The 12,778-nt window shown below is 37.6% G+C and overlaps 1 protein-coding gene across 1 annotated transcript in view; it reads left to right on the top strand.

Annotated features, from left to right (window-relative positions):
* CPS1 (carbamoyl-phosphate synthase 1) overlaps positions 1-12,778 on the top strand; it is a 116,680-nt gene that overhangs the window by 70,026 nt on the left and 33,876 nt on the right. The window contains exons 22-24 of the mRNA XM_008063502.2: positions 9,348-9,489; positions 10,773-10,838; positions 11,287-11,350. Of these exons, the coding sequence (XP_008061693.1) occupies positions 9,348-9,489; positions 10,773-10,838; positions 11,287-11,350 (272 nt within the window). The remainder of the gene's footprint in view (positions 1-9,347; positions 9,490-10,772; positions 10,839-11,286; positions 11,351-12,778) is intronic.

Here is a 12,778-nt window from a genome sequence, read left to right on the forward strand (position 1 = left end):
GGTGCTGGGCCCAATTTAGGTGACTTGTAGTTTTGTTTTGCTAAACTCCTCCTCAGATTTCTCTTCCTCTTTGTCCTCTCTCGGTCCTTTTTCTTCCCTTCTTCCTTTTCCTCTAGCCCTTGCATCTGTGAAGCACTTATTCCTGGCATGGCACTATAAACACTTGACTCATTTTATCATCTCATTGGTTGGAGTTTTTCCCCTCAGGATGGTTGGAGTCTGACTCCAAGTTTTGGCCCGTTTGCCCATTTAAAGTTGAAAATGGGCGTTTCAGTGCTGTTTGTCTATATAAATATAATGATGATAGTATAATACATCAATATCCACATGGCAGTCCTAAATTGCGCCCATGGCCTCTACCCCTACCCTGCCACCTGATCCTTACCTGAGAAACAGATTCATTGCTCATCCTTGGGTCTAGGCAGCTTGAGGAGGGAGTTACATAAGTTGTTCTTCAAGTCTATAGTCATTAGTGTTAAGTAGGTGAGACTTTTTGCTATTATATTCATGTGCGTTTTATATGTCTTATTATGAAAAACCCCAGGCAATAAAGATATTTGATTCCATGTAGGTAGTAAGCTTCATGTCAACACAGATCAAATGTGACATGTCACCAGGAATTTAATTATATAATTTTCCTATATGCCCTAAAAAATGACTTCTGCATTTCTTTCTTTTCAAAAAAGGCTCACCTTTCTCATTCAAGAAGTAGAAAAATTTAGTCAAGGATTATTCCTGTATATATATGCTTTACAAAAAAAGAAGACTATGAGCAATTATCAGTAAATATGGTTCAGTTAAGTAATTCATTTTAATTAGGTTCTAAGTAATAGTTTCAAGAAGTCAAAGAAAGTTATATATTGAAAGTTATTCATCTTGCTTTGGATAACATATATGATGTTTAGAAAACTACTCTGTGGAAACGCAACAATTTAAACAAAGATGACAAGGAAGCTTCAAAACTTAGAGCTTCAAATAAATTTATTTGTGAAATTACAAATTGTAAACATCAAAGAATGCTCATTCAAGCTCAGTATTCTATGCAGCCTTATAAAGTGTTTTGTTGTGTCTGTTAGATTGAAATTCTGGACACACAAAAAACCTATATTCATGGGAAAACCCACAGTTGTGCTTCCTAATAGGTTTCCTTTACTTTGGGGAATGTACACATTGGATGGATCTGAAATGATAAATAAACGTATTAATTAGAAATAACAGAAGCAATATTCTATTGTATGGACTTTACCCTTTTGTTTAATCTGCTCAGATGAAAGCCATTTAGTAGTAGCCTGCCTTTTTGAATATAACAGAACACTTTCTTATACACTAATTGACATGACTTATTTCTTTGGTTTGATGATTTTCATTTGTTTTTCATTTTTATTAGATCAAGGGCGGCTAAAGAGTCACAGTGTTTTACATCAAGAACCATGGGTAAACAAAATGTAATTTGTTAAGGCTCAAAAATCACAATAACTTAACCTACATGAGGCTTTCTCCCCCCATTATCATTCCTTGGTTTTCATAGAACATAATTATGACGTTACATTCAATAGCAGATGATTGGCTTTGCCAGATTAAAAGTAATGTCACAATATTTCTGAATTCTTGAGGCAATTAAAAATGGGTCAAATATAAACATGGAATTCAGGAAATTAAAAATGGCCCACTGAATTAGCCAGGCATGGTGGTGTGTGCCTGTAGTCCCAGCTACTTGGGAGGCTGAGGCAGAAGGTTTGCTTGAACTCAGGAGTTTGAGGCTTAGGTGAGCTGTGATCGTGCCACTGCACTACAGCCTGGGTTACAGAGTGAGGCACCGGCTCAAATAAATAAATAAATAGTGTCCATTTAAAAGTATCATATCTGTTTCTCATAAAAGCTTTGTTTTGATCTTGTTGCGATATTGTGGTTGCCATGGCAGTAGGTGCAATTTAGTACGCCATATGGATATTGATGTATTATATTATTGTCATTATACTATCATCATTTTATTTATGTAGGCAGATAGTGCCAAACTATTTAAGGTAGTTTAAAGCTTGTTGTCTCTTGAAAACCAATATTTGTGACATTTTAGCATTATGGTGATAGTGCTAAGTAAACCAGATCCCACTGGATAATTTTCATGTTGTCATACATTCCCCTGAACATTGGAACTAGGTATTATTTGTCTTATACAAGAAAGAAAAACGGCAACCCTCTGGAGTCCCATCCCGCTCTGAGGGCTTTTCTGTCCTCTCAACCCTGATTTAAAAAAAAAAAAAAAAAAAAGAAAGAAAGTAAGAAAGAAAAAGATTGAGTTCTTTATTTCCTTCCAAAACCTCATTTCTGTACAGAAACAGGCCATAGTGGTCTCAAAAATTAAGTAGTATTTACCCAGTTGTGTGGGTTTTTAATCCTTTGCTTCGCTAAATGCCACTCCTGTTTTTAAAAATTGTCTTTTGCTTGTCTCTTAAGAAGATAGGTAGCAGCTCATCTCCTTGAAAGGAAAGAGAAGAGAACTTCTTCACTGATGCCATTATTGTGATTGTGGCATACGCAGTCTTGAACCTGTGAAATGCCAAAAATAATCAGTGAAGCAGTAAGAAACTCATAGGAGAGCTTGGTGAGGCGTCGTGAGGCCGAGAACATACATCTTACTCCGTTCTCGTTTCTTATTAAAGCGGATGTCATCACTGAGCATCAGGCTTAGTGTTTTTCTCAGTTTCTGCCTTTGGGAGAATTTTTTTTTTTTTTTTTTTAAGGATAATAGTAAAATCGCAAGCCCATCCCATAATGGTAGGCCAGGTGGAGTGCTCATTTTCACATTAGAGCTTGTGCAATCTGGAGGGAAATTTGTTTAGTATTACTTGTGAGTTGGTGGATCAGATAAAAGCCAGGCAAGTGGAAGAGAGGTCTGTGTGAAATGCGCGGTCTCCCCTGGTAATTAGAATGCTTCAGGCGTTCCTCCAGTCGGCTAATAGATTTCCCCAGCTCCTCTGCGCCAGGTGAAAATTTCCTCATTAAGAGGAATTTATTCCATTTCCTTTTATCATTTATTATTGAAGACTAAGTGTGAGTAGAGGAAGTTTCAGAGATGACAGGGTAGAATTTTAAACAACAACAACAAAATCTACATCGGATGTCAGAGAGGGAGAGGAGAAAGGCTTGCGTTGTTTATAAACCAGAGAAAACACCAGAGATTTTTCTAGCGTAGAAACTGAGCCATGCTGTCTTACCGTTAAAAGATTATGGCGGAGTATGTTAAAGTCTAATGACCTGTTTTTAAGACAATTTTTTCTCCCTTTGAAATTTCAAACTCATTTTGTGCTGCTAAATAGGAAGAAGCAGAAGATCATGAAAAGGCCAGCAACACACCCATTTGGTGTGCTATTTTATTGTTTAGAATGTATTATGCAACGATGGCAGTCTAACCTTTTGAAAAGTTTGCCCTTGAACTCTCAAAGCAAGGCAAGCTGACAGGGAAAAGAAAAGTTGTATATATAGCATATTTTAGAGGATGCAATTGTGAAGTATGGATTTAATGTGTTCTTGTTCAAGAGTAAAAATAAACATAAAATACGAGTACACACAAAGACATATTAAATAACAGAAAGGTAATTTATTATACATATTTTAAAACTGTGTTCTTTAGTACAATGTGCTTTATTCAGCTGATCACATTTCTAGCTTGGTATAATGCTACCTTGATTTACAATATAATATAAATGGAGCATTCCCTATTGCGGCTTCAGAAAGCAGTTTTGAGTTATAAATTCAGCATTTATATTTCTTTTCGAAATTATTCTCCTTTGAGTTGGATCCAAATTAAGGTTTTTATTTTCCTTTGGAAAATAAAAACGTTATGGCCCTGTTTCTAAAATAAGCTTTTACCTAGTTTGATTTAAAAAACAAAAACAAAAACTCACTATGGTGGAGGTTCTTTTCAGCAGACAAAATGCAGGGTAGCCCAATATAGCAGATGCATATGAGGAGTATGTATCTGAATCTTCACACTGTTAAATAAGTTTTGTGTTCACTTAAGATGATTCATCTTGCACTTGACTCTGAGGAGGTTTAACCTGATCTAAATCACTGGCCCAAAGCTAATGAATCGTGTCTTCAAACTGTCTCTTTTAAAATTTTATTATAATAGGACACAAAATAAAATTTTGTATCAGAACAGGTTGGTAATAAAGTCCATTTTCTTCTGTCTGTAATGACATACCAGCCAGTCTTGTGTTCCACAGAAGCAGAGGAGGAAACAAGTGATAAACATTACAGAGGATCAACCTACTCCCTGTGTTGGAGTGAGTTAGTCGTACCCTGTAGAATTAGGCAGCACTGAATCTGGGGAGGGTCTAACTTGTCTGTGCCTTTGTAATTGCCATGGTGGGTCAGAATCAACAAATTTCTCAGTGAGGAGGATGGCTATATACTTTGCACTACGTCACGAACATGTCTAAAGAGTAGAAATTGTAACCAGGAAGACCATGAATGAAGCACTATAGAAAATACATCACTTTGAACATCCTAGGATCACATCTACTCAGTATTCAAGATAAGGTAGATGAACATGAGTGTACTAACATGGCACTACAATTTAATACGCTCCGATTTTCAAGACATTTAAAAATATCACATCATGCTATTGATAGTTATTCGAAAATTGAGCACATGAAATCAGTTTTTGGTTCAACAGGAAAATGTTCTGAGAATTAGCCAGCAAGATTAAAATATGCACTGTGTAGGCCTAGCGTGATGCTCCTGTTCCAAAATTCTCACCTGGTATGATCTGAGCTAGTGCCTGTACAGAAGCGGTTTCACCCTCATTCTGAAGTATCATTCACCATCATTATTTTGTGTTATTGTTGCTCTTCTCAGACATCCATTTAAATAATGAAAGCTCTCTGGAATGGGGGATGCTACGGGGAGCAATAACAATTGAATTAGTCTTAGTAACAGATTGCTTCTATTTTTGCCACCAGAACTGAGCACAAAATTAAGTCACATCACTTTTTTATGCACAAATCCAGTTCTATCAATTAGTCTTTCTTTTTCCCCTCCCTCCCTCCCTCCCTCCCTCCGTTCTGCCCTTCCTCCCTCCCTTCCTCTTATTTGTTTTGCTTTGCTAATAAAAGTACAATCTCATTTGGTGAGTAGAGGAGGAAGACTTTGTCTATTTGCTAGAGATGTCTATATATACTCTATTAAACTCTTGTGGTGAAAAAAATAAGATAAACTCTGCATATTCCAGTAATAGAAAAGACTGTACTGCTGAATGTGACCACAAATGCAAATTTATGCATCTCCAGTAGAAAAACAAGGAATCTATATTTTTTGTGGTTTATTTAATACCATAACAACAAATAGAAAAACATGACCCAAAAAGTTAAATATAATACATGACTTCTGCTTAGCTTAACTTGAAGAACTTGCATTTGTGCTGCTTCTAGTACACGGTCATAACTGTCGATGTGATGGTTCTTTTCAGGGTATGTTTCTTAAGTCTATCTGGCCCACCTCTTTTCAGGGTTGGGATTTTAGTTATTTAAGTAAAAGTGGTTACTATTCTAATTTAAAAAACAGTTTATTTGTGAAGTACTTCCACTCTGAAGCTTGAAAGCATGCTTGCATATAAACAAATGAGTAACTGGTTTGGGAGCATATTCTTGGCAAGGAAAGTAGAAATGTACATCTCTAAAACAAATAGCAACAACAACAAAATTCTTTCCCTACTTTTTCTTTTCTTTTTTTTTGAGTCAGAGTCTCACTCTGTCACCCAGGCTGGAGTATGGTGGCACTCTCACGGCCACTGCAGCCTCAACCTGCCGGACTCAGGAGATCCTTTTGCTTCAGCCTTCGAAGTATCTGGAGCTACAAGGCATGCACCACCACATCTGACTAATTTTTTGATTTATTGTAGAGACAAGGTCTCGCCATGTTGCCCAGGCAGTTTCATACCTGTGGGCTCCAGCATTCCTCTTGCCTCCACCTCCCAAAGTGCTGGGATTATAGGAATGAGCCGCCTTGCCCAGTTAGTTTTTCTTATTATTTTTTTCAAAACTAAGGGTAACCGTAAACGTTAGTGTTCCTAAGGACCTCGGAAGCTCAGAAGTCAACTCTGGGATAAAGCCTTTACAGACTTCCCCACTGGAGGCTGAAGGCTTCTCCCTGGAGTCAAAACTTCACCTTATATAATTTCCTTCCATAGCACCGCTCATGGTGTAGGCACATCAACGGTGGCTATTTGTGTGCCTCCAAATATACTCTGAACTCCTTGAATGTAGGAAGTCAATGTTTTAGCTCCCTATAATTAACATAGAGATAGCACAGGCCTGATACACAGCACATGTTCACTCCCTGTTAAAGCACGAATGAAAGACTGACAATGAATGTCGTTCCACTTTCACCATCTAGTTTCTGTTTCCAGCTCCAAATCCTCAGTATGTTTCCTGTGCCTGTGCACTGTTGCTCTCAAATGATTGCAAATGCATTTGCAACGTGCATTGTTGCTCTCAAATGATTGCAAATGCATTTGCCCTTGCCTACAGTACAGATGTCAACTCCTTTATCTGTAAAAGTTAAACTTTATGGCTCTGTGCTCATCCCGCTACTGCCATAGTATTTCTCAAGTACAACCTCTCACACTGTTACCTTTCTCTGACCTCATATTGCATCACATAGCCTATCCCTCCATAAAATGTTTTGAATCACTCTCTGTCATTCCATTGTCTCAACTAGTGTTTTGTATCTTCTGTCAAGGCCTATTAGAAATTTCTGGGATGGTGAAATGGTCTGTAATCTACACTGTCTGACACAGGAACCATTGGCTCTGTGTGGCCATTGAGTACTTGAAATGTGGCTAGGGTGACTGTAGATATAAATGTTTAGTTTTTTTTTAACATTGTAATTAATTCATCTTTAAATTTAAATAACCATACGTGACCAGGGACTACCATATTAGACAGCATAGGCCTAGAGCAGGTGGCTCAGGGCTTGGTACAAAGCAATAATACTTAATATCAGGTTGTGGTCAAGAAATTTTCAGGAAAATGTGTTGCTCTGAGGGAATGCTTATCAAATACAAATTAAAATTTAAAATAGTAATAAAAAGAGGAGAAATTAAATTCATTGGGAGAATTAATAAACCGATTTGCCCGGAGGGAATTCAGGTGCAATAGAAAAAGCAAATTGACTAGGAAGAGCTATAACTACAAAACTCCAAACTAATATTGATAATGGAAAGCCAGAGAAGTGGCCATTGTATCTGCCAGCTTGACTTTTCACCAAACTCAGAATGTGAATTAGTTAAATAAAGTAGATTAAAGATTAGGAACAAAATGTAATGGGTTTAATTCAATTACATTTATCAAGAGGATTTCATGAAGATGTTTTATTTAGTACAAGTTGGATCTTCTGATAATACGCTTTATATTTTAATTTCATTGTATTGACTGTCAAACTGTTATAATAGTATTTTATCATGCTGAGTATTGCTTGATATAGCTGGCCCACAGGCATTTGGTTCATGATGCTTTAGAGTAGTATTTTATTCTTCTGCCCCTGAGTTATTTACAAATTCCTTTTTGTGTGCAATTTGAAATCCAGTTACAAGTTGATTTTATCATTTCTTTGTCTTTTTTTTTTTTAAAGATTAAAAAAAAAACCCTGACTGGGCATGGTAACTCACACCTGTAATCTCAGCACTTCGTGTGGAGGCTGAGGCAGGAGGATTACCTGAGCCCAGGAGTTCAAGACCAGCCTGGGTAACATAGTGAGACCTCATCTCTACGAAAATGAAAAAATTAGCCAGGCATGGTGGGGCATGACTGTAGTCCCAGCTACTTGGGAGGCTAAGGCAAGAGGATTGCTTGAGCCCAGGAGTTGGAGACAGCAGTAAGCCCTGGTTGTGCCACTGTACTTCAGCCTAGGTGACAGAGTATAAGACCCTGACTCAAAAAAAATTCCCCTACAGAGTTGTAGTTTTCTTTATTCACTTACATTTTTTCATTTATTATATTAAAATTATATTTATATTTATATTCATTTTATAGTACAATATTACATATACATTTTAATTCACATTTATTATATACACATTATATTTACAGATTTATATTTATCCTTCACTTCTTTATATTTATAAATATTTGTTGAATGCTCCCTGTGGGCTGGATAATGTGCTAGGCTTTGGGAATTAACTAATAAATGAGCCAAATGCATTACTTGCCTTCATGGAACTTCAATGTAGCAGGAAATAATCCGGTTGGTGAACCAAGGTTAAGAGACACTAAAGATATCACGTGATAATGCATTGCTAATCTGTATAGTTCTGACTGTGTCCGTGGCTCCAAGTAAAAGAGGCGAGTGAAATCACCGGAAGTCAGAGTGGGCAAAGTGAGCAGCTTCATGCATGAGGCTTGGCTTTAGTTAACTTTGAAGGGTTGCTGGGGGTTAGGGAGAAGTGTATGCAATAGACATGTTAAAGGTGTTGCAGGTGAGAGAAACAACACGAAGTCTGCACTGCAGAAATGAGCGTGGGGAAAATGAGAAAAAAATCTAGCTTGAGAAGCATATAAAATCACAAAACTATCTTCTCGACATAGCCAGATGTGGGATGTTAGTAAACAGAGGCAGTCTGTGAAGAGGATACCTAGTGTGATACAATGTGTGGGGCACCCACGTGAGGATGATTTTCAAAGATGATGTGCATAAAGACCCAGAACAGGGTTCTCAGATGTTGGAAAAGAGGCCCAGATTTGGGAATAATCGGCCCGCTAGGCTAGTGAGTCCATGACAGTGATTAAATTTAGAAAGGGAGACAAGGCAGCCAGGCTACAGCGGGTAAGAGAAGGTAGAGCCTTGAGAGGAAAACAAAACAAAACAAAACAAAAACAGTCAATGTAGTTGTGAGTAATAAAGTAAGGTGAGAAACAACTTAGTAGAAGCCAGAGGAGATATTTTTTTAAAGATGGAACATCAAAAGGGTCAGATGATGACAAGTTAAAGAAAATTAAAATTGAGAAAAGGCTCCTGGATTTATAGAAGGAAGTCCCTGGTTATTTCCGATCAAGCAAATTTATTAGAACACTAAATACAGATACCACTTTACAAGGAAACAATCAGGGAAGACTGTCCATAGTGGGTGAAAGTAGGAGATCATAGAGGTCAGCTTTGCAAATGCAGAAGACTTCTTTGAGGCTGGAAGACTTGATGGGTTACTTATTTGTATATTTTAAAGATAAGGAGACCTAAACATGTTTGAAGGTGGGAAAGAAGGATACTTTAGCATTTTTGAAATTGAATACTTAACTGCTTTTGATTGCGTTTTGTCTAAATGTGAATCTCTCTTTTCCATTAAATCCTAGGGAGTCCATTACAGAAGAAACCCTGAAAAGGGCAAAGCAGATTGGGTTCTCAGATAAGCAGATTTCAAAATGCCTAGGACTGACTGAGGCCCAGACAAGGGAGCTGAGGTTAAAGAAAAACATCTACCCTTGGGTTAAACAGGTAAAGAAGATTCCCTTTCTTCTCAAGATTTCTTTGATGAAATGTAGGCACCAATTAAAAAAGTCATTGTGAATAAAAAGAGAAGTGGGATTAGAAAGGGACTATGCTTGCCCAGTTGATGTCCATGGTGTCACCAATTTTATTCAGCACAGGATTAATTTATGCTTAAAAGGGAAAAGACGAAGGAACACTGGATGTAAAGATAAGAGTGAGTATCTGATTTTCTTGACCTAAATGAAAAAAAAAAGAAAAAGACCTTTCCTCTGCTTTTTGACTTGTGTTCAAATAAGTCTGTAGTAAGAGAAAGCCTGAGTGTAATAGGACTTGAAATACCCTAGCAAGATGCCTGACCCTCTCGAAAGTAATAGTTATCACTTTTGGCACTAACTTTTTACAGGGTAATACTTTATTTTAAGTGCCCCATCATTATGGTTCATTTAGTATTCATTGTGATAGGGCTGGGCATAATGACCTCATATAGTATTCATGACAATCACGCATGAACGTTTGTAGGTGTGCTAGGGCGATTTTTTTTTTTTTTTTTTGGCTTTTAATGGAAGGAATGTCTGGGTGTAAAGTACCACCAGCTGGTTTTTGTCCTTTAAATTTATTGACTTTTCTCTGTGTGCTCAGGGGGAACATGCGTATCTTTAGGTCTCAAGCTTGATGCTAAATATTTTCTACTCAGCAATTGCTATCTTCTCTCTCACTTGCCTTATGCTAGCTTGCCCTGCTGGCCCTAAATTCTTGCTCATTAAGCTGAACTACTGGGCCTTGAGAATTGAATTGATTTCCAAATATGTTCAGTGAGATCCTGTTCACCTTGCCTCCGTCCCTTATGGCTTATTGTATTTGTGTCATCTCTTAGCTCGGTGCCACAGGCAACCTAAATCCTGTGCATTAGTTTGGAAGCCACAGACTTTCTTACATATAGGTCATTTTGCTCTGATGCACAGCTTTTTTAGGCAGCTGGTAGGGTAAGTCTTTCTGGTAACCAGTTGACCATAGGATCACTTTGTTGTGTTCATGAAAGGCACTGCTGTAGTGATCCAACAATCCCCTGGGGTGTCTGCGACCATTTATTGCTCAGGTGGTAACTAAACCATATCATTATTTTTTTCCTCTCATTTTCAGAATTAGAAAGAGATTGTACATACCTCTTTCTGTCTTTATAGTAATGGGCATTAAAGGAACATAAATGTAGCACGAAAGATATAGTTTCAAAAAAATAGAGAGAATAAAATTTTTATTTGTGTATTTGATTTATTTATTTTCTCTTGCAGATTGATACACTGGCTGCAGAATACCCATCAGTAACAAACTACCTCTATGTTACCTACAATGGTCAGGTAGGAGTTGCCAAACTGCCGTGCCCAGAGAGTTCTAGATTTAGTAGATTGCCCACATCAGGAAATATACATATATGTTGTATCTTTGGTTATCTAAATAATAAACATGGCATCATGTGGGTCAGATAATGGTGTATTTCTGTACTCAGTGTTTTAAGAACTTCCTTAAGATCATGCAATCAAGTGGAAAAAATGATAAAGGCCGTGATTACATGAGCACACAATTATGCTATGTTCGCATGACTATTTACTTTAAACAAATTAAGCTAAATCTACATTTTACAAATATGCAGAGAGCTTATATAATGCTGTATATTTACCGGTTCCCAGAGAAACAGGTGAACAAGAGGAAGAACAAAAAACACACACTTAAAGATAGGACAAATAGCTAAATTAAATGGGATAAAACACATAATAATTTCTGCATCTTCCTTTTTTCCCCCCTCAGGAGCATGATATCAAATTTGATGATCACGGAATGATGGTGCTGGGCTGCGGTCCATATCACATTGGTAAAGTGATACATTTTATTTACATGGGACATTGCAATTTATATAGAACCCTAGCCGGGCTCGGTGGCTCAGCCTGTAATCCCACGCCTTTGGGAGGCTGAGGTGAGTGGATTGCCTGAGCCCGCGGGTTCGAGACCCACCTGGGCAGCGAGACCTCATCTCTACAATAAATCAAGAAAAAAATCAGCCGGGCGTGGTAGCATGCCTGTAATTCTGGCTACTTGGAATGCTGAGGTGGAAGGATCACCGGAGCCCAGCAGGTCGAGGCTGCGGTGGCCGGAAGCGGCCACTGCACTCCCGTCTGGGTGACAGAGTGAGACTCCAACCCAAAGGAAAAAAAAAAAAAGAAATATATAGAACCCTGCCCGCGTGTTAATTCCACTATTCTAAGAACTATGTCAAATAAATGTTATAATAAATGTTTTGCCAACTAGGAAACTGAGGCTCAGAGAGGTAAAACCTAACTGTTTAGTGGTAGAGTGGGATTTAAATGCAGGTCTTAAGTACAAATTCCATCTCTTTTCATTTCACCATGTTATTCCTTTATTACTGTAACTGAATTGAACCTCTCACTAGGGTTGGGAAATGGATTCGACTTTTGACTTTTTCTCTCCCGACATAGTTTTTCATGAGTGTCTGTATTTATTCAAGGATTTATACATTAACCAGAAATTACATTGTAGATTCCATCTCTGACCTAACATATGATGTTTGTTTAGATTAAATGCAAAGATTTTGTCTCATTGGTGCATGGGCAAAGCATTACGTAAACTAATTAAAACATGCTCATCAGAGATTGTAACATTTTCCCCCAGTCAATTAAAATTAGGTATTAATAACCATTCATGATATACGTGCAAGGTATGCATTCAAATGGACAGTGATATTAGTCAACAAGTATATTTAATAATTAGTTTCTGCAAGGCATAAAAATATTATGGAAATAATAAAACATGATTTGAATGTATGTAGTCTTACTTTGTTACTTTGCATAGTTTCTTTTAGTTTTTACAGTCAACCCAAGTGCTTCAGGTTGTGCTAGTTTACCAATCTTTGGCCAAATTTTTAGACAGGCCAAAAGTGTTATTTGGTCTATTTGTGTAACTATAACAAAATACCTGAGACTGGGTAATTTATAAAGAACAGTTCTGTATTTCTTATAGTTCTGGGGACTGAGAAGTCCAAGATCAAGTACTGAGAGGACCAGTTGTCTGGTGAGAATTAGGTCTCTGCTTCTAAGATGGCACCTCGAATCCTGCATCCTTCAGAAGGGAGGGACACTGTGTTTGCACATGACAGAAGGCAAAAGGGTACAGAGGGAACAAACTTCCTCCATCAAGCCCTTTTAATATGACAGAGCCCTCGTGAATAGACATAAATACCTCCTAAAAGGCCTCACCGTCCATCACTGTTGCATTCATTGGAGAT

The sequence above is a fragment of the Carlito syrichta genome, unplaced genomic scaffold, assembly GCF_000164805.1.
Source record: "Carlito syrichta isolate Samal-C Ts95f unplaced genomic scaffold, Tarsius_syrichta-2.0.1 Scaffold306879, whole genome shotgun sequence".
Taxonomy (NCBI): Eukaryota; Metazoa; Chordata; class Mammalia; order Primates; family Tarsiidae; genus Carlito; species Carlito syrichta.